This window comes from Coregonus clupeaformis, unplaced genomic scaffold, assembly GCF_020615455.1.
Source record: "Coregonus clupeaformis isolate EN_2021a unplaced genomic scaffold, ASM2061545v1 scaf1260, whole genome shotgun sequence".
In the NCBI taxonomy this organism is placed as follows: Eukaryota; Metazoa; Chordata; class Actinopteri; order Salmoniformes; family Salmonidae; genus Coregonus; species Coregonus clupeaformis.
This window is the reverse complement of record NW_025534714.1, coordinates 35,942-58,714: the sequence shown is the minus strand read 5'-3', so window position 1 is coordinate 58,714 and position 22,773 is coordinate 35,942. Positions and strand designations below refer to the sequence as shown.

General features: G+C 42.9%; 2 protein-coding genes, 1 long non-coding RNA gene and 1 pseudogene across 3 annotated transcripts; all 4 read right to left on the bottom strand.

Annotated features, from left to right (window-relative positions):
• Nucleotides 1-681: 681 nt before the first annotated feature.
• LOC123486544 lies at nucleotides 682-4,035 on the bottom strand (annotated as a pseudogene).
• Nucleotides 4,036-4,329: 294 nt separating this feature from the next.
• On the bottom strand, nucleotides 4,330-5,976 carry LOC123486543 (transcription factor 20-like). Its single transcript, XM_045217866.1, has one exon. It carries the CDS (start codon nucleotides 5,974-5,976, stop codon nucleotides 4,330-4,332), a length of 1,647 nt encoding a protein of 548 aa, XP_045073801.1.
• A 1,912-nt stretch (nucleotides 5,977-7,888) lies between these two features.
• LOC123486546 (transcription factor 20-like) lies at nucleotides 7,889-9,877 on the bottom strand. The gene has a single exon (XM_045217869.1). It carries the CDS (start codon nucleotides 9,698-9,700, stop codon nucleotides 7,889-7,891), a length of 1,812 nt encoding a protein of 603 aa, XP_045073804.1. The 5' UTR covers nucleotides 9,701-9,877.
• An 870-nt stretch (nucleotides 9,878-10,747) lies between these two features.
• LOC123486545 lies at nucleotides 10,748-22,395 on the bottom strand. Its single transcript, XR_006659409.1, has 2 exons — nucleotides 22,088-22,395; nucleotides 10,748-10,830 (listed from the first exon to the last, which is right to left on the bottom strand). It is a non-coding gene; the product is annotated as an uncharacterized LOC123486545 (long non-coding RNA).
• Between the last annotated feature and the right edge of the window lie 378 nt (nucleotides 22,396-22,773).

Below are 22,773 nucleotides of genomic sequence, written 5' to 3'. Positions count from 1 at the left end.
ACCCTCTAGATTCCAAAAGGTTTTGGTAATGCTTTGCTAGCTTTTTGTCAGCCAAATGTGACTTTCTTTTCACATAAAACTCCACCCATATACTGAACAAGGTCCACCACAACGTCAACACTTGGTTCACCTGTCACTTGACATCTTCTCCCAATCAACATGGTCAAACATGGCAGGCATGCATTAGTGAATATTGTGATCTCCTCCTGTCAGGGTTCAATTGTTCTCTCAGCACATTATGAATATTTTGTTTGAAAAATAAGATAATGTCCATTAAATTTTCATGAATACTATCTGTACCGTAAAAACCCCAAGGATGAAAAATAAGAACACTTTTCAAAGGACCAAAAATGGACAATCAAATCCACATTTTCACACACATTCACTCTTATACATACACACTTTGAAAGGCAACAAATGTCCATTCTCCAAGGCAATAATGTCATTCTGGCACCTCCCTCTCCAGGAATGATAAAATATCAAATGTTTGATAAATGATATGTTGACAAAATATAAATGGAGATAAATCCATTTCAGTAAATACTGATGCAGATACAAAATAATAATGATAACTAAAATAATGATTATGAAGGTTATGATAAAATACTACATACATTGCCGCTCCTTTCCTTCCAACTATAATGTCAACTTTTCACCCCCAACGCTTCTTACAGTCCTCTGGAGGGATTGCTCCCAATACTCTGATTCATAACATTTGGACAAAAAAACATGATAGATAAAATGACGCAGAGCCATGATGGAAAGAAGAGTTTGAGGGTATTTCCAGAAATTCTAAGTTTGCCTAGAGAGGCTGCTTGTTTCTTGTCTTCTTTTAAGAGGAAGTTCCTTTCTGTTCTGTCACTCGCAATGTCTCATTCTGTCCCACCTTGGTCTTCCTTTTTAGTCTTCCTCAGCGTTGCTTTGATCGGTTTTTCTTTTTAAAGTAAGGAGTTTTTATTTTTCTTAAAATGTTTTAAAGTTAATTCCTGTTCAGAAATGTTACAATCCTCTTTTTTCTCTGTCATCATAGTCCATCTGTCAATAGATGCATGTCCCATCCTGTTTAGGGCTGTTTGTTTCACTGACAATCCTCATCGTCCAAGCATACCTAGGAAAGGATACAAAAAGCAAGTGTGTATTGACACCAGGGATTACACAACCCTGTGTGTGGTCGAAACAGTGGGCATTTCCAAATCTATGATGAGCAGAATAAATTTTTGTAACTTGATGTTACCTTGAAGCGTTACGATATAAACAAAATAATAATCAGCCCTGGGCTAATAAATATTTGGCTTTATCTTTGACAGACAATTTTTGGGTTTAACAATTTGCTAATTTGAGGATAATTTGGGGGATATGAACACAAAAAAAATAGAACAGGGTGCTCAGTCGTATACCAATCAAATATTAGTATTTTCAAATCCTTAAGGCGTTGTAACATTAATTTCGGTGCCCTCTCGCACAGTCGCACCACTGCCTTTTAAACGACCCGATCCTATACTCCTGCGTCTCTTCCTCCTCAGTGTCTCTCTCAGCCTCTCTCAGACTGCTCAAGGTACACAGACTTAGCTGGCTGACTGCTCTGGGGAAACTGCAGAATATAAGAGGGGGGGCAAAGGAGAGAAGATCATTAAAGTGGTAATAACTATAGTAGCAGAATTTAGTTTCCTTAATAACTATAGTGGCACATGAGATAAAGGACTTTAAAATATATTAACACAATGAAGAGTCACAAATATTTGGTTTCCCTAGGAATTATATAATAACCAACCTCTCCTCTTTACCTTGTGCTTCGGACATCGTAGTGAAAAGTTATCTTCATTCAGAGAGCAGTCTGAGGAGAGGAGAAGGAAAAGTGATACAAATGACGTAACATAACTATCAACTCATAAAATTATAAACACTCAAACTTTCATAATTGGGTACTATTGTTATAGTTACCGTAGGCAGTGGGAGGTAAGGTTTAGGCACAGCATACGAGTCAATGAGATATAACATATTCGGTATTAAGGAAATGTTTTGCTGCTCTTACCTGCATCCATGGCACACGGGTAGTGATATCTCAATGTGCAGCCTTTGCTGTAACAGCCGAGGGTTGAGCCAACCATTTCACAATATGAGCAGACCTGAAGACAGACAGACATAACATAGAGAATAACAGAAGAGAGAGTGCAAAAAGTTAAATCAAGTTTTAAGTTAAATTGATTTTACTTAAAACTGGGGGACTTCTGAGAACCGCTTTAGGCATATTGAGCTGAAAAAAAAAATCTATATATAGTAACCAATATCATTACATTGTATACTGAGAAAAAAGATTACTCACTGTGTCTCTGGCACCATCTAGTGCCTCCTGTAGGCCATACAGTCTTCCATTGACCAGGTAAACCCCACTGGCCCAGACCATGCATGCCTCATGCACCCACAGCTCCTCTGGGTCCATAGGCATCTGAGGAAAGTTGGGCCAGCTGTGCCAAAGGCCCAAGGGAGTCTAAGGTTGGGGAGGAGGCTGGAATGGCAATGAGGCTTTGCTGTTGGATGGCACCATTCTTGGGGAATCCTCACTGGATTTCTGTCTCCTTTTAAATCTCGGGTGCGATGTCAGCTTTCTGTGTTGTGGCCTTTGTTGAGCGTCTTCTGTCTGCTGTTGCTGGCATGGTTGGTTTTGCTGACTGTAAGTGGGCTCATTCTGAGGTTCAGGTTGTTTCCTTAGCTCAGTAATTGGTTTTAACTCTGGAGGCAGCTGTCCCAATTAAGAATTGTTGTCTTGTTGGTGGTGGTTTTAGCAAGTTTGTTGGCCAGATAAAGCATCTCCCCTCCACCTGCTGGAGAGGCAGTGCCAACAGCAGTGGCAGGGGAAGTTGTATTTGTCGCTGGCTGAACATGCAATCACTATAAGTTGAGGACTTGATAGTTGGCACATCTTGCAGTTGAGGGCCCTGGGTTGAAATGGTGTCTAGATTTAGCACATTTCTACTCATTCCAGTAGTTACAAGACTCTGTCGAATCTGGGGTTGATTCTTGGGAAGCCTTGTAGCATATTCAGGAGGGTAGTAAGGTCCATAGAGATCCCCAAGGTTTTTGTAATTGGCCCATTTCTGGCACAGGCAGCAGAGAAGACGGCCAGAATGAACTGATTCAGTAATCACAGGGCCTGGTAGAAGGTACTCAGATGAAGGTAGAGCCTTTCCTGTCTGGAGGGCAGAGTCTACTTCCTCCAGCTCCCTCTTCTCTTTGACCCTCTCAATTTCTCGGTCTCTCCTAGGCAGTTGAGACAAAAGAGCTGAGGTCAAAAGAGCTTCAATACCACTACTGGTTGCTTTCCCTCCAACTGCACTACGCTCTCCCTTCATCTTTTCCTCTTCACCATTCACAATTGTGCACACGGCTCCTATCTCAGCTACTTTCCTCTCCACATGTATGTACGGAGCAAAGGCACACTTGCTATTATCAGGAAAAACTCTGCTGTTATCAAAATGTTCTCCTCCTCTTGTAGCCGCTTCCAGGTCATCTTTGGCCGCCGCTGCTGCTACTCCTCTTCTCCTCCTCCTCTGCCTACCTCTTGATCCCACTCCCTCACTCTCGTCTTTCACCCCCCTTTGTTTCTGGCGGACTGATTTCACCTCCGTTTCTGGCTGAGTGTCCTCACTTTCAGCATCCACTTTAACTGCTTGGGTCAAGACTGGTGGAATCTCAGGAAGAGTCATTTTCTGATCAGTCTGAGGAGTGACTGATGGGGCAGAGGCTGTAGTGCTGGGGCTTGGGGCTACCTGTGGGGTAACAGTTGCAGGAGATTGGGTGGGTGGGCCAGACAGAGCACTTGGGCTCGCATTCTGTGCCTGTGTGGCTTGAGCACGTTTCTGCTTATTCACACTTCCAACAGGCCTTCCCTTCTTCTTGCCTGATGGGAAATAGCCTTTAGGTACAGAATTGTCTGATTGTTTGGAATCTTGTGGTGACCCTGTCATTGCCAAACATGCCCTTGGAGAAGTTTGATGTGGCTGTCTTAGCAAGTGCCCTTGAGCCTGACTGTGGTGTGGTGGGTGGTTCCATAATAGTCACTGCTACTGTAATCATCAAATCCCATCCCAGTTTCTTCAAGTTTCTGTCTCAGAAGGTTAGCAGCAGATTGTTCACCTCTTAGTCTCAAGTTGCTGGTAAGTATTAGTGAAATGTTGAATATCAGACAAGGCAGATGAAGAAGGTGGGGGGAGCCCTGTACTGGACAAGGTAGTGGTGGAGGTGGGGGTTAAGGGGCCTAACAAGGTGAAGTCAGCGGGTATCTCTTTATCTCTATCACCAGTACTAGATGCTGCAGTCCCTAACCCAAAGTCAAAGTCTGCTGCAAAGATTTTGTAACAGCTCCTGTTGTCCACGTTTAAGAACTTGTGATGTCTGGTGAGGATCACAGGGGTATGCGGTGGGAGGTAACGGTCCAGTCTCATCAACCCCTCTGTAGGGCATAATGTCACTTAATGAGATACTTTCATCTAGATAAGGTAAGCATTCCTCTTCGTCCTGTGTGTCAGTAAACTGTGACATTTCAGTGTGAGAAAATCCAGCAAAATAATTTGAGTCAACATCGGCATGGCTGCTGTTAGTAGATTTCTTCACATTTGGTGTAATTTTCTGAACAATAGCCTCCAGTTTCAAACCTCTCCCTTTTCTTGGAGGCAGACTCTTTTTACCCTGAACAGGTGAGGAGGATTGTGAATAAGTGTTTTGTCCAGGTGTGGGACAAGGAGTATTAGGTGAACCAAGTGTAGTTATATCTGAACTGGATGAGTCATCTTCATTTTGGAGGCTGGATTCAGAGTAGGCCAAAGGTGAGTGATATGAACTAGGGGCACTCCTTTGCTGGGATACATCCTGATGCTGCCTCTTGGCAGGGATAGGGGAAATGAAAGATCGAACTCTCCTCCTCAACATTAACGGATTAGTGTCCCCAGAACCACCAGTTTTATTTGGTCGATGGCTCTGTGGCATCACTGAATTGACATTGCCACCAATACTGTGACCAGCTGTTTTCATGGAATTGGGTGTAGGTGTTGGATGGAGTGATTTAAAGATTTCTTCTGTAACCACTCGGGAGACAGCTGATTCAAGAATGTTGGAGACTGGTGGAGCTGTTGGAACCAATTGGGGGGAAGCAGGAGGTGGCTGTTGACTTCTCTGGTAAGGGTCCCCCTCCAACATCCCTACACTCTCTCTACCAGAGTGTGTTAACTCCCACATTTTCATGTCATAGTAAGTGTTCTGATGAGGAACTTGCTGGTTAGTGAACGGTTGGCGATTGTGCAAAATGTCAGTTGGAGACTGCATCCTTTGTCTCTGCTCTGAATGACTGAGTTTATGTCTACCTGGAGAAGTACTGGACTGCATCATATCCTTGGTGGGTCTATTAATGGTAGCTGCCCAATCAAGTCTGTCATCCAAGTCATGAGCATGGGGGTGAGTATACATTTGTAATTTGTTTGTGGATTGTGGGTTTTGTAGTTGAGTTTGGGGTGAGTGGTAGGGATTGTGGGAGTGAAAATGAGGGTTACGTGGCATCATATTGCCCTCTCTTGTATCACCAAACCTATAACCAGGAAAGCCACTGGCATGCCCTGTAGATAAATCTACCCCATGTGGGTATGACTGACGTCTTGATGGTGAAGACAGAGGGTTGGTGGAAGAGGGATAGTGAGAGGCTTGCTGCGGATGTCGAGAGGGCATGGTGGTGGTCAAATCAATCTTACCTCTTCTAAAAGGCTCGGAATTCATAACCACAGATGGGTGTAGAGCCTTGTTATGATGCTCAATATCAGTTTCCTTGGTTGTAAGACCACTATGATGGACAGCCTCTGCAGTCTCCGTTGATGCTACCTTCATTCCAACTGCTCTTTTATCTCCCATCTCCTTGCTGTTCCCTATATCATTTGTTGATGGCTGTTGGATCACAGAGGCACCAATTGACTTTTTCCCGCTCTCTTTCATGTTCCCTATCCCTTTCTGGTGTACTGCGGCGATTTGGACAAACATCACATATAACAGAGCGGCGCTCTTAGATGGAGGTAAAAGGGAGGCCGTCGACATTTGAGACTCAATTTGACCTATGGTTCCAACACTGCCCGCTAGCGGCTCTGTTTCCTGCAATAGGGAGTTCTTGCACAGCTGATGATGAGCTGGGCAGACCTGAAGGGGTTTCCTGTGAGGTAACGAGTAGTCGGCTAAATTGATGTGCTTTGGTGGAGGTCCAGACAGAAACTCTGTAGACTGTGGCATATGGGTGGGGTGACGCTGAGGTGTTGCCATTTTATTTTCTCTGAAGAAGCACTGTGAGATCCCTTAGTACTTTACTACTTCAGACCTCAAAGAGGAATGAGGTGATTCTGGTACTAAATTAGATCCAGGCCCTGGCGCTGATTTAGTTGAAGAGGCTTTCCAGGGCTGGTCATTCGGGAGGGGTGGGAAGTGATCTCTCCAACTCCAGTTTGGGCTCTCATACTTTCAGCCATGCCATACGGATGCCTGGTTTGGTACTCTTGCCGAGTCATATTTTGAGCCTGGAGATGGGCAGTTGGTGCCTGTTCAGATCGCCCATAGCGCCGGTCTAAGTGATAACCCTGTAGAACCTCCTGCAAGAGGCTTGGAATTGGCTGTTGGAGTTGAGAATTATCATCATGTCCTCTTGCTCCTGATCCTTCCCCTCTACTCACTGATCCCTCAACCGTAGTACCCGCGACATCCTTGGTGTGTTCAGGGCCATAATTGGGCTTTGGCTGATGGAAGCCTTGATACCTTGAATTTGATCCCATTACACTCCCTGGACTAGGTCTCCTGCTGTTCTTCAAACCCATGGCAGTACCATGTGGTGACTCTTGGTAACCATATTTCTGAGGACCTGAGGGGGGATGATTTTGAGGGACAGACGTCCCAAAGTTAGATTTCTGGGGAACTTCATGATGAGAGGAATATACACTCAAATCCATTCCTTCCTCCCCATTATGACTACTAGACTCTCTAAAGAAGCTGTCTGAATGTTTCTCCTCTAAGCAGTTGGCTTGTGTATGTGTAGCTTTTTCTGGATTTTTTACCTCACAACGAGTTGACACAATAACACCCACTCCACCAGCATTTTGCTGTTCCTCAATATTTAGATCTTGATTGGAGTTGTCCAAATCTCGTGTCTTACATCGTTTTCCATCCTTCTCATCACCCTTTTTGTTGCGCAAGGAAGAGCGGATCCAATTTATTTTCTTTGTCCTGCCCATCTTGTCTTATGTGTCCCTCTCGGGTCTGCTCTCTACCTCCCTCTCCATGGGTGCTTTTTTCATTTTTTTCAATCACCCCTTCACTTTCATCTTTAATTCCTTCATATTTCATTTCCCTTGTTTTCCTAAGGCCATTTTTGTATTAACATCAGTGGCACCAGGCTCAGAAACACAGTTTGAGTGGAACTGAGGAGCAGGATAGGGAATGGGGCATGAGGGAGTAGAGGAAACAGGAGGGCGAGAATGTACACTTGGACCAGGCTCAGCAGATTGAGGAGTAGAGGGAGATGACGATGAAGGTGTCCATGTTTCAGCTGTCTTTCTTTCAGAAACATCTGATCGATTCAGAGATTGTTTTGTAGAAGATTCCGTGAACATCATCTTCCCTTGTGAACCCTGATCACTCTTTCCAGTATGGGATTGATTTTGACTTGAACCCATGGACATTTGACTCTGAGATAGAGGGAGGATAGTAGCCAGTTGGTTCCGATCCACTGCTTGCTCCACTCATCTGCCGCATTCTAGATTGTTCCCCCTCAGAAAACTGCTCATCTCGTTCCTCTTTGGCCCTTGATGATACTCTTTCAGACACCAGAAAGGAATCTTCATCACCTCCAGCCTCAGAGCTAGCACCTTCACCACCACCTATCCCACTGCTTGAGGCAGCACTGACACTTCGACTCCTTGGTTGAGTAGAGGGCATGGCTTGTAATGCCTGCTGCATTTGACTTTGTCCATCTTTCCCCCCTTCTATGTGACATCAATGTGTCAGTGAGAAGCATATGTTGCACTGTGTTGGGTAAATTTGCTACCTGTGATGTCAACGCATTTAGACTGTTCAGGCCAGGGTCTTGCATGAGTTTGTCAAGAGGAGAAGATGAATAGACAGACGAGGATGACCCTTCTTCACGTGATCCTTTTCCTGTACCTGCACCCATTCTGCTTCGGTTTGAGACTGAGTGACCACCTCCAGCACTTGTATTCAGACCAGCAGCTTTGTTACTGCCACTGCTGCCACAACTACTGATGCTGCTGTTAGAGTTGGGTGTGGGACTCAACTGAGGCATAGCCTGCAGTAACCGACTATGGCTGCTACGAGGGTTTGGGGGAGGAGGATGTGATGGAACATGTGATAGGGGACATGAAGGGTTTCCATGACCTTCTGAGACACCCATCAACGGGGAAGGTGAGGAGCTACAACTGGGAGACTGCACTGCAGAGGCAGCTGGAGAGGGGTTAGATATAGGGCTGAAGTTTTGGTTAATCTGGCCCTGTTGGGGTTGAGAGCGCATTGGTGATTTGGCGACTTCTTGACACGCTTGATGAGGCATTCCGGGATTGGCGGATTGGTGATGTTTAGAGTATACAGAACCTGGTGGAGGGGCATGATGCTGCATTTTGAGAGAGTTGTCGTAACCTATTCCTAAATTGTGCTGAGAATTGCGGTGATGGAGGGTGGCTTGTTTGTGGAGTGAATGAGTTTGTGGGGAGTATGAGGGATAACTTGAAGAGTGGTAACTCTGTGCAACATTCTCCAGTGATCCAACACTGTTTGTTTTAGCTGAACTTGAAATTGAGTTTGAATTAGAGTTCATATTAGGAGAGTTGTTGACTTTAGGTTCAAATCCACCACCACTGCTGGCCCCATCATGATATCCCTGTGGTGGGGAGCTGTACATTCCTGATGACCCTGTGGATGCACTACCCTGTGGGGAGTAGTGTGAGAACTGTGGAGGCATTCTGTGTCCAGAGATGGGATAAGTCCTATGCTGCTGTCCATGTTGCAGAGCTTGATGGGCGGGGTAATTCTGCCCATGTTGGCGGTGCTGCATCTGAGGCCCTGATGCTGGCTTCATTGCAGGGTTCTGACCCATTTTGTACTGATGGGAGGGGGAAAATGCTCCAGCACCACTGCTGCCACTGCTACTACCACCACCTGAGCCAGCTGTAGAACCATAGTCCGAAGGATAGGGAGACATTATCCCGGAGGACGATCCGGAGCTAGTTCCAGCTTGTCTGTACTGCTGAGGTATATGTCCATCCATATTTGAGTACCCAAAACCTGCCCCATATGCCATACCTCCTCTTCTATGTCTGTCCTTTCCACCCATTGCAAAATAATAATCCATTGTTTCCTTTCGGTAAGGGTTGCTACTACTGCCACTGTGAATATTACTGTGTGATGATTCCCCAGCTCTGTTTCTTGCATCATAAGCAAGCATATGACCAGCCTGACTAGGGTGGTGGTGCCCTCGATGGAGTAGGTGTCGACTGTGACTTTGTGGGTTTAGGGGTGTTTGCTGTTGCATCCCAGTGTAGTCATCTGTCATCCTTGGGGATATCTGGGGGTCTGTTGACTGTGGTGGGTAAGCGGAGCCACCTCCACCCCTACTAGTAAATCCAGGAGGAAGAGCTGGAGGTGCTGGACTGTTGGGGAAATTCTGCATGTTTTGATGGATTTTTATGAATTCTTTGAGGGAATGTTTTTTGTTCTGTAATGGCAGTTACTGTGTCAGTTGACTTCGTAGGCTTGCAGTTAAATGATGGTGGAGAGTCCAACAAAGTCCAGCAGAGTTGAAGCAAGTGACTTTATCACAAATGTTTTATCACACTTGTAGCAGCAATTGAAGATGAGAAGCAAATACTGAAGCTTGAGCAGAAAATGAGCAGTAATTTTCTATTAGATGCAACTCCAAAGAACTTCTGAAATCTGCTGATGATGTAGAGTAACTCCTTTATAGTTGTAATAGTTGGAGAACTGAGTCCAAATTACAACAAAATATCAGTTTTGGTGTAGCAAATGTAGTAAGCGATTTCAATGTTAAAAGGATATGATACAGATGTTGCAGTTTGGCACTAAATGTGAAAATATCAAGTGCAGGAGAGACAACAGCACCTGAAATAATAGGCCTTAAAGTCCTTTCCACTGTAATAAGAGCACAGGCAAAAACAGTTAAGTTAAAATTGCAGTGGGATTCAATGGTGTCCCATGTGCAAAAACTTGTCAAGAGTAACTGAGTCACTGCCTTTTAGACTGCTGGACTGTCATTACAGAAATTCTTCAGCTCTGGCAGGAGTAGCCTATGTGAAACAATAACGCTTCCCTCACGTAGGTTTGCATGTATTTGGCTAGCACCTGTGTAGAAACATCCTCAGAAATGCTAGCCAATACTTTTATCCAATAAATGTCCAAAAGGAAAAAAAATACACTGACATTCGTGTGTTCTTGTTGAAATGAATACTTTCTGAAATTGTCTCATTTTTTTGTAATTCCTTTAGATTTTTTGACATATGTAGTTGGATTGTAGAAAAGTCTTTGGTCCCCAGTTTCCCCCAACTGTAGTTCTTCTTCACCTTATATTTGTTCAGTGTTTATCTTGCTGCACTTTTATATCTCCCACACTTTTCTGTCTTACCTTATTTTCTTTTTCTTTCAATCATTATTCAAATTGACCATCTCCCATACCAATGTCCATTTAATCAGCTTGTTCTTGTTTTTCTTTTGCAGTTTCTCTCCAGTATTTCCATCCATGTGAGTCCATCTCTCTTCAGTTGTTTATAGGAGCCCTGTGGAAATCTGAAAGAACAGAAGAAGAAACAAAAATAACTGTCTGTGTGCCACAATGACCACATAGCCTATACGCTTTTACATCCAAAAATGCTGTGTGGGTTTTTGTAGACAAAGTAACTACAGTGGGTTTGTTGTTATCCATTGCACAACCCATGACTCTTTCTCACTGTGTTCCTTAACATATGCCACATGGTCTATTTTCCTAAAGTATTGTACTAACTGTAGCTCTTACTGTAGAAATAGTCACATATCATCTGCAATACAATGAATCAGGTGTCAACGTGTCCAACTTTATAACATCATACTGTAATTACACTATAGGCCCACCTGCCCATGTAATTACTATATAAATAAATACACAGGTATTAGGGCACTTGTTGTAAAGTGGTATCAAACTAAAATGTTCAAAATCACAACTACCGTATTTTCCGCACTATAAGGCACACCGGATTATAAGGCGCACCTTCAATGAATGGCCTATTTTAGAACTGTTTTCATATATAGGGCGCACCGGATTATAAGGCGCGATAGAATAGAAGATACTGCAGTCAAACGTTTGACTGGGGTTGCGTTATGCATCCACTAGATGGAGCTGTGCTAAAGGGAATGTCAACAAAACAGTCAGATAAAGTCAAACTTTATTAAGCGTTCTGACAACTCCGTTCACTCCCATGGTAACGTTGTTCAAACCGTTAATGTGCATATTAACAATATCTCCCAGCCTTGCTCACTCTTCTCCCAAACGTGGAGGGAACTTTTCCCTGATTCAGTAAACACGTAGCAAAAGAAACAGTCTGATACCACTAAATCAAACGTTAGTGCATAACTCAACATTGTTCAGTTACGTATAACACGTAAAGCTCACTTTTTCAGTTCATTCCCCGTCCACGAATCCCTCGAATTCTTCTTCTTCAGTGTCCGAATTGAACAGTTGGGCGACTACGGCATCCAACCTGCCCGGCTCCCTCTCGTCATTATCCGAGTCAGTGTCGCTGCTGTTGCCTGGCAGTTCAGAGATTATTCCTGCCTTCGTGAAAGCTTTGACCACAGTTGAGACGGATATATCAGCCCAGGCATCCACGATCCATTGGCAGATAGTGGCGTAAGTCGCCTGGCGCTGTCTCCCCGTCTTGGTGAACGTGTGTTCGCCTTCTGTCATCCACTGCTCCCACGCAGCTCGCAGTCTAACTTTGAACGGCCTGTTGACACCAATATCTAGCGGCTGGAGTTCTTTAGTTAATCCACCCGGAATGACGGCAAGCTCCGAATTAGTTTGCTTCACTTGTTTTTTGACAGCATCGGTGATATGGGCGCGCATTGAGTCGTAGATCAATAGGGACGGAGCTGTGTGGAAAAATCCACCCGGTCTCTTGACGTAAATTTCTCTCAGCCACTCACTCTCATCTTTTCCTCATCCATCCATCCCTTCGGGCTAGCTTTGATGACGACGCCCACTTTGAACGTTCTTCTTTTGGCAAGGTCTTCCTCTTGAAAATAACCATGGGTGGAAGTTTCTGGCCATTAGCCTGGCAGGCGAGAACTACAGTGAAGGATGACTTCTCATTCCCTGTGGTGCGTACAGACACCGTACTGGTCCCCGTTTTCTCCACAGTGCGGTTCACGGGGAATATCAAAGGTGAGTGGAACCTCGTCCATGTTGGTGATGTGCTCTGGCCGGATCTTCTTTTCAGTGATCTTCTTTTTGCAGTATGCCGGAAAGTGACCAGCTTCTTTCTTGGTAATCTTTTGGCAGTTGCTGCGAGACGGTAGTTCGTGTGCGGATGGAGAGAGATTATGTCTTTTCATAAAACGAAAGCACCAAGAAGGACCGCTCTCGAAATTCATCGATGATCATGTCCCGTGCTAGCCTGTTGCCTTCATTCGAATAGTGAATGTAGAGACGCTTCTACTTGCTGCTCTCTGTTCAACAACCCACTGTTCGAGTTTGTCCTCTAACTGTGGCCATCTCGCTTTGTTCCCTCGGAAACTCTGTTTAGTCTTCTTTACTTGGCGCAGGTCATCTTCTTGCTTCCTCCACTTCCGTACCATTGATTCATTCATGTTGAATTCTCTCGCTGCTGCTCTATTCCCATATTCTACTGCGTGACCGACAGCCTTGAGCTGAACTCTGCGTCGTAAGCGTGTCTCTTGAAAGGTGCCATTTTGGGGTCTTTATTAACACACACAAGTGGTGTGGGACTGTGAGTAAGCACAGTACCGGTGTTTACTGACTCACGGTAGCCGTAATGCTGCAAGCGGTGCGGCTTTGTGGTTTACCAGTCGTACTGAAACATTTCATTATTATTAAATTGTTTTTATTGGTTTTTCATACTGAAACATTTTGACAGAGCGCCTTGAGCGTGTACAACCAGTATGGATCAACCAATTAACCAATTGATCCATATATAAGGCGCTCCGGATTATAAGGCGCACTGTCGTTTTGAGAAAATTAAAGGCTTTTAAGTGCGCCTTATAGTGTGGAAAATACGGTATATGATTTTGAAGGGCAACATTTGTCCAAACGGCGACAATATACCGTATTTGTAATGTGTCAACTGCCACTGCTGTGTATGTTCAATTCCTGATAATGCATGTAACTCAAACATCCATGGAATTGCACAAAAACGAAAGGCACTAGAGAGTAAAGGGTAAATCCATATGAATTCAATTACTTTTTGACAGGCATCCCTTTTGATTAAAAACAAAACTTTCCATACATTTTGCCCCTGGAATAAGTGGTCAAAAAGTGACTTTTTGGACCTGAATGCCAAAACATTCAGGAGACAGAGGTGCTCAAAGTTGATCCATTCCGCATACCCCACCACAACAAGAGACATTAGGTTAGGGACGATACCAGTATCGCGATACTTGTTAGTATCAAGCAAAGGGAAACACAAAGAGGATTTAACTTATTTAGGAAAACAGCCCTAATGTTGGAAACAAACATCATTATGTTGTCATCCAGATTCACATGTATTTATTTTCCAAGCTTTAGCACACAATATGTTACATACAACAGGTTTTTAAAGGACCAAAGAGTTTTGCGATATTGGTTTCGTCCCTGCCCTATGAGACATCCATGTCTTTATCACTGGAAATGATAAACGGTTGAGGTTGATATCACTTAAAAGCAGGGTTGTCTATTTTATAATTTCTTGAGAAAAATAATCTAAATAAATTATTATTTGTTGTTGCTTAGACCCTACTTTACATAATCTGAGTTTTTTGTGTTGTGCCCGCCATCGGTTGAGACACAACATGCTCTTGAATACAGGGTGGGCGTCATTTAAATAATAGAAATTGAATTCAGACCACTGCAATTTAACTGGTACACCATTGAAATTGAAATGAAATTTGTACTTCTAATTACTACCACAAAGATGGCCGCCGGTCCACCCACCGTCAAGTGTCAACTTAAATGGTCATGTCTATTCTATTATCTATATTTCTATGATTTCAATAGGTTTCCTACGGAGGATTGACAGTGTTATTTAAACCATCTGATATTACCATTCAAGTCAACATTCTCTGATGTGTGGACCATTTGAAAGTCGAAATGTCTATTTTGTTCCCATTTTAGTACATTTATCAGCCAAAACATCCACCCTGTATTCAAGAACATGTTGTGTCTCAACCGATGGTGGCACAACACCAAAACCTCAGATGATAATTAGATAAGAGTTTTTATAGAATAATTTGAGATAATTGGCATTTTAAGAAAAAAAATAAAATTATAAAACAGTTTGACAACCCTGTTTGCAAGCTTTTAAATATAAATCTCAAAGGTTTATTGTTTCCAGTGAATGCAAAATAGGTCAACTTTGACCACCTTTATCTCTTGAATGTTTTGGGATTCAGGTCAAAAAAGTCACTTTCTGAGCACTTCTACAATGGGCAAATATGTACAGTGGGGAAAAAAAGAATTTAGTCAGCCACCAATTGTGCAAGTTCTCCCACTTAAAAATATGAGAGAGGCATGTAATTTTCATCATAGGTACACGTCAACTATGACAGACAAAATGAGAAAAAAAAATCCAGGAAAAATCACATTGTAGGATTTTTTTATGAATTTATTTGCAAATTATGGTGGAAAATAAGTATTTGGTCAATAACAAAAGTTTCTCAATACTTTGTTATATACCCTTTTGTTGGCAATGACACAGGTCAAACGTTTTCTGTAAGTCTTCGCAAGAGTTTTCACACACTGTTGCTGGTATTTTGGCCCATTCCTCCATGCAGATCTCCTCTAGAGCAGTGATGTTTTGGGGGCTGTCGCTAGGCAACACGGACTTTCAACTCCCTCCAAAGATATTCTATGGGGTTGAGATCTGGAGACTGGCTAGGCCACTCCAGGACCTTGAAATGCTTCTTACGAAGCCACTCCTTCGTTGCCCGGGCGGTGTGTTTGGGATCATTGTCATGCTGGAAAGACCCAGCCACGTTTAATCTTCAATGCCCTTGCTGATGGAAGGAGGTTTTCACTCAAAATCTCACGATACATGGCCCCATTCATTCTTTCCTTTACACGGATCAGTCGTCCTGGTCCCTTTGCAGAAAAACTGCCCCAAAAGCATGATGTTTCCACCCCCCCATGCTTCACAGTAGGTATGGTGTTCTTTGGATGCAACTCAGCATTCTTTGTCCTCCAAACACGACGAGTTGAGTTTTTACCAAAAAGTTATATTTTGGTTTCATCTGACATTCTCCCAATCCTCTTCTGGATCATCCAAATGCACTCTAGCAAACTCCAGACGGGCCTGGACATGTACTGGCTTAAGTACGGGGACACGTCTGGCACTGCAGGATTTGAGTCCCTGGCGGCGTAGTGTGTTACTGATGGTAGGCTTTGTTACTTTGGTCCCAGCTCTCTGCAGGTCATTCACTAGGTCCCCCCGTGTGGTTCTGGGATTTTTGCTCACCGTTCTTGTGATCATTTTGACCCCACGGGGTGAGATCTTAACGTGGAGCCCCAGATCGAGGGAGATTATCAGTGGTCTTGTATGTCTTCCATTTCCTAATAATTGCTCCCACAGTTGATTTCTTCAAACCAAGCTGCTTACCTATTGCAGATTCAGTCTTCCCAGCCTGGTGCAGGTCTACAATTTTGTTTCTGGTGTCCTTTGACAGCTCTTTGGTCTTGGCCATAGTGGAGTTTGGAGTGTGACTGTTTGAGGTTGTGGACAGGTGTCTTTTATACTGATAACAAGTTCAAACAGGTGCCATTAATACAGGTAACGAGTGGAGGACAGAGGAGCCTCTTAAATAAGAAGTTACAGGTTCTGTGAGAGCCAGAAATCTTGCTTGTTTGTAGGTGACCGAATACTTATTTTCCACCATAATTTGCAAATAAATTCAATGTGATTTTCTGGAAAAAAATTCTCAATTTGTCTGTCATAGTTGACGTGTACCTATGATGAAAATTACAGGCCTCTCACATCTTTTTAAGTGGGAGAACTTGCACAATTGGTGGCTGACTAAATCCTTTTTTTCCCCACTGTATATATATATATATACAGTGAGGGAAAAAAGTATTTGATCCCCTGCTGATTTTGTATGTTTGCCCACTGACAAAGACATGATCAGTCTATAATTTTAATGGTAGGTTTATTTGAACAGTGAGAGACAGAATAACAACAAAAAATTCCAGAAAAACACATATCAAAAATGTTATAAATTGATTAGCATTTTAATGAGGGAAATAAGTATTTCACCCCCTCTCAATCAGAAAGATTTCTGGCTCCCAGGTGTCTTTTATACAGGTAACGAGCTGAGATTAGGAGCACACTCTTAAAGGAGTGCTCCTAATCTCAGTTTGTTAGGCTGTATAAAAGAAACCTGTCCACAGAAGCAATCAATCAATCAGATTCCAAACTCTCCACCATGGCCAAGACCAAAGAGCTCTCCAAGGATGTCAGGGACAAGATTGTAGACCTACACAAGGCTGGAATGGGCTACAAGACCATCGCCAAGCAGCTTGGTGAGAATGTGACAACAGTTGGTGTGATTATTCGCAAAATGGAAGAAACACAAAATAACTGTCAATCTCCCTCGGCCTGGGGCTCCATTAAAGATCTCACCTCGTGGATTGCAATGTTCATGAGAATGGTGAGGAATCAGCCCATAACTACACGGGAGGATATTGTCAATGATCTCAAGGCAGCTGGGACCATAGTCACCAAGAAAACAATTGGTAACACACTACGCCGTGAAGGACTGAAATCCTGCAGCGCCCGCAATGTCCCCCCTGCTCAAGAAAACACATATACATGCCCGTCTGAAGTTTGCCAATGAACATCTGAATGATTCAGCGGAGAACTGGGTGAAAGTGTTGTGGTCAGATGAGACCAAAATGGAGCTCTTTGGTATCAACTCAACTTCGCCGTGTTTGGAGGAGGAGGAATGCTGCCTATGACCCCAAGAACACCATCCCTACCGTCAAACATGGAGGTGGAAACATTTTGGAGTGTTTTTTCTGCTAAGGGGACAGGACAACTTCACTGCATCAAAGGGACGATGGACGCGGCCATGTACCGTCAAATATTGGGTGAGATCCTCCTTCCCTCAGCCAGGGCATTGAAAATGGGGTCGTGGATGGGTATTCCAGCATGACAATGACCCAAAACACACGGCCAAGGCAACATAGGAGTGGCTCAAGAAGAAACACATTAAGGTCCTGGAGTGGCCTAGCCAGTCTCCAGACCTTAATCCCATGGAAAATCTGTGGAGGGGGAGCTGAAGGTTTGAGTTGCCAAACGTCAGCCTCGAAACCTTAATGACTTGGAGAAGATCTGCAAAGAGGAGTGGGACAAAATCCCTCCTGAGATGTGTGCAAACCTGGTGGCCAACTACAAGAAACGTCTGACCTCTGATTGCCAACAAGGGTTTTGTCACCAAGTACTAAGTCATGTTTTGCAGAGGGGTCAAATACTTATTTCCCTCATTAAAATGCAAATCAATTTATAACATTTTTGACATGCGTTTTTCTGGATTTTTTTGTTGTTATTTTTGTCCATTAAAATAACATCAAATTGATCAGAAATACAGTGTAGACATTGTTAATGTTATAAATGGCTATTGTATCTCAACGTCAACAGTGCAGAGGCGATGCCGGGATGCTGACCTAGGCAGAGTTGCAAAGAAAAAGTCCAGTGTGTGTTCTTTTGCCCATCTTAATCTTTTTCTTTTTATTGGCCACTCTGAGATATGGCTTTTCCTTGCAACTCTGCCTAGAAGGTCAGCATCCCGTAGTCGCCTCTTCACTGTTGACGTTGAGACTGGTGTTTTGTACTATTTAATGAAGCTGCCAGTTGAGGACCTGTGAGGCGTCTGTTTCTCAAACTAGACACTAATGTTTTGGTCCTCTTGCTCAGTTCTGTTCACGGGGCCTCCCCACTCCTCTTTCTATTCTGGTTAGAGCCAGTTTGCGCTGTTCTGTGAGGAGGGAGTAGTACACAGCGTTGTACAAGATCTTCAGTTTCTTGGCAATTTCTCGCATGGAATAGCCTTCATTTCTCAGAACAAGTATAGCCTGACGAAGTTTCAGAAGAAAGTTATTTGTTTCTGGCCATTTTGATCCTGTAATCGAACCCAACAATTGCTGATGCTCCAGATACTCAACTAGTCTCAAGGCCAGTTTTATTGCTTCTTTAATCAGCACAACAGTTTTCAGCTGTGCTAACATAATTGCAAATGATTTTCTAATGATCAATTAGCCTTTTAAAATGATAAACTTGGATTAGCAAACACAACATGCCATTGGAACACAGGACTGATGGTTGCTGATATATGGGCCTATGTAGATATTCCATTAAAATCAGCCGTTTCCAGCTACAATTGTCATTTACAACATTAACAATGTCTACACTGTATTTCTGATCAATTTGATGTTATTTTAATGGACAAAAAAAATTGCTTTTCTTTCGAAAAAAAGGACATTTCTAAGTGACCCCAAACTTTTGAATGGTAGTGTACATTATATGTATAAACAGTATCAGTCAAAAGTTGACACACCTACTCATTCCAGGGTTTTCTTTAATTTTTACTATTTTCTACATTGTAGAATAATAGTGAAGACATCAAAACTATGAAATAACACATATGGAATCATATAGTAACCAAAAAAGTGTTAAACAAATCAAAATATATTTTTTCTTTGAGATACTTCAAATAGGCACCCTTTGCATTGATGACTGCTTTGCACACTCTTGGCATACTCTCAACCAGCTTTATGAGGTAGTCACACCTGGAATGCATTTCAATTAACAGGTGTGCCTTCTTAAAAAGTTAATTTGTGGAATTTCTTTCCTTCTTAATGCGTTTGAGCCAATCAGTAGTGTTGTGACAAGGTATTTACATTTACATTTACATCATTTAGCAGACGCTCTTATCCAGAGCGGCACTTACAAATTGGTGCATTCAACTTATGATAGGCCAGTCGGTCAGCCACTTTTTTCTTCTTTTTTATGGGGGGAGGGGGGGTAGAATGATTACTTTATACTATTCCAGGTATTCCTTAAAGAGGGGTAGGGTTTCAAGTGTCTCTGGAAGGTGGTCAGTGACTCCGCTGTCCTGGCGTCGTGAGGAGCTTGTTCCACCATTGGGGTGCCAGAGCAGCAAATAGCTTAGGAAGGGGGGTTTTACAGAAGATATCCCTATTTGGTAAAGACCAAGTCCATATTATGGCAAGAATAGCTCAAATAAGTAAAGAGAAACGACAGTCCATCATTACTTTAAGACATGAAGGTCAGTCAATCGAAAATTTCAAGAACTTTGAAAGTTTCTTCAAGTGCAGTCACAAAAAACCATAAAGCACTATGATGAAACTGTTCTCATGAGGACCGCCACAGGAATGGAAGACTCTTACCTCTGCTGCAGAGGATAAGTTCATTAGAGTTACCAGCCTCAGAAATTGCAGTCCAAATAAATGCTTCACAGAGTTCAAGTAACAGACACATCTCAACATCAACTGTTCAGAGGGGGACTGTGTGAATCAGGCCTTCCTGGTCAATTGCTGCAAAGAAACCACTACTAAAGGACACCAATAATAAGAAGAGACCTGCTTCGGCCAAGAAACACGAGCAATGGACATTGGACCGGTGGAAATGTGTCTTTTGAGTCCAAATTTGAGATTTTTGGTTCCAACTGCCATGGCTTTGTGAGACGCAGTGTGGGTGAATGGATTATCTACGCATGTGTATTTCCCACCGTAAAGCATGGAGGGGGTGGTGTTATGGTGTGGGGGTGCTTTGCTGGTGACACTGTCTGTGATTTATTTAGAATTCAAGGCACACTTAACCAGCATGGCTACCACAGCATTCTGCAGCGATACGCCATCCCATCTGGTTTGGGCTTTTGTGGGGACTATCATTTGTTTTTCAACAGGACAATGACCCAACACACCGCCAGGCTGTGTAAGGGCTATTTTACCAAGAAGGAGTGATGGAGTGCTGCATCAGATGACCCGACCTCAACCCAATTGAGATGTTTTGGGATGAGTCGGACCACGGAGTGAAGGAAAAGCAGCCAACAAGTGCTCAGCATATGTGGGAACTCCTTCAAGACTGTTGGAAAAGCATTCCAGGTGAAGCTGGTTGAGAGAATGCCAAGAGTGTGCAAAGCTGTCATCGAGGCAAAGGGTGGCTATTTGGAAGAATCTCAAATATAACATATATTTTGATTTGTTTAACACTTTTTTGTTCACTACATGATTCCATATGTGTTATTTCATAGTTTTGATGTCTTCACTATTATTCTACAATGTAGAAAATAGTAAAAATAAAAGAAATATCCCTTGAATGAGTAGGTATGTCCAAACTTTTGACTGGTAGTGTATATTTATATTCCATTCGCTGACATTGCTCCTTCTGATATTTCTTAATTTGTTGTGTTTTTCTGGATTGTGTGTATTTTTATTTTATTTTTACTGCACTGTTGGATTTCTCTGCACCTGCAATAACATTTTTACAGTTGAGTCATTTAGCAGACGCTCTTATCCAGAGCGATTTATAGGAGCAAATTATGGTTAAGTGCCTTGCTCAAGGGGCACATCGACAGATTTTTTCACCTAGTCGGCTCGGGGATTAGAACCAGCGACCTTTCGATTACTGGCAGAACGCTCTTAACCACTAAGCTACCTGCCACCCCGTCTGCAAATCTGTTTCCTTGACCAATAATTGGCAGGTTTCAATCTTGATAGTGAAACAAGAGATATCAGTTAGAAATTGTGTCAGTTTCGTTTTCCAAGTCAGTCATTCAGTTTACTACATCCAGTAGCCTAATAGTTTGGGGTTGAATACTTTTGGACCAATGTTACTCTGTTTTACTGACTGTAATTCAAATGTTGATGGTGTTGACGTGATCATAAATACATTATGGTATAAAATGTTGTCATTAATTGAATGCTAGCTACAACATGACAGTTTATGAAGAAACAACAGCCTATTCGTTTAGACACAATTAAAGCTTTTATTGACACCACAGTGCTGTCACACGTCCACAGTAAGGGTCACACCAGGTGTTAAACGTAACCACTGGCCTCACGCACTGTAAACAAGTTGTCTGTAGAGTTATAGGTCAGGACAGAAGTAGGTTGATGAACCATCTCCTCTACTAAACCAATTCCATGGCACATAGCTAGATATGATGAACTAGCTAGCTACAAAAAACAGTGGATGGTGAATAATTGAATAGGACGCTAAATGTTTAATATCAGCTAGCTACGCAAAGACAGCCATTTGAGCACGCGCTGTATTGTATTTAGTTAGTTAGTTAGTTGCAGACCAAACTATGCGCGAGCAGCTTCTAGATAGTACTTTCATGTTGACGTTCGTTGTAGCTAATATTAGCTAGCTAGCACGTTTAACGTTAGCTTCATGCATCACAATTAGTGGGTGCTGCTTGACTAACTAGGCTGTGCTATAGAAACCCATCTGTGTCATTGCAAATTGTGTTTGAGTTATTTTGCTGCAATTTAGCTACCCTGTTGAAATCGATTTGTGCACGACGAACACAATTAGCTAGCTAACTAGCAATGTCAGCTACCGGGTCTGTCCAATAATCATACTAGGACAGGGAGGCAAGCAGTTTACAAAAAGAGGGTGATTAGGTGCAGATGTTAGAAATACAGCTGTTGTAAGTGGGTAAGCATATATAACGCTGAATAAAGCAGATGCTGCTGCAGACAATCTTCCCCCCAACATGTAATTTTACCTTATTAAACGCAGAGAAAAACAAGACAGATACACTTTTTCAATGCATACGTTACCTGGGAACGCTTAAGGCCCATCGAAGAGTAAAGGGTTGTTTTGTGACAATCCCGCTGCTCTGGCAGGAAACCCCGGTCTTGAGTCGACTGCTCCGCCGCTTTTCCCTCACCCTCTGTAGTCTTGACAACCCCGACCAGCGGCGGCGAGTCGGGGGCCCCTTCACAATCAAATCCCGGGCCTTTCCTCCAATGTTCCTTTTCTTTTGTCCTCACCTCCAGAAATTATGAGAGCACAATTGGGGTGCCTGTAGGTCCCGTAACCAGTGAGGTCCATACACCCCCTCCCCTCTTGTTCCCTCTCCTTTCCCTCTTTCACACACTGTTTAGGTGCGAAGCCACCTAGATCGAGCTCAAATTAAACGCAGTGCCACCGCCACCGCACTAACTATACAACTAATATCTATAAATCTCAAATGCCTATTTCCATGATACGTATATCGTATAAAAGCATGCATCTATCCGTAGACCTATTCGTTTTCCTGTTACTGTTTTTTTTTGCTACTGAAAGACCGCCTTGAAAATGCATACACTCATATTCCTGCACCCCCTCCCTCATCTCTTCCCATCACATCCCTCCATCTCCCCTCCCTTTCCCAATCTTTTCTACTTAATGATTTTTGTATTTATATACGTATATATATATATATATATATATATATATATATATATATATATATATATTTTAA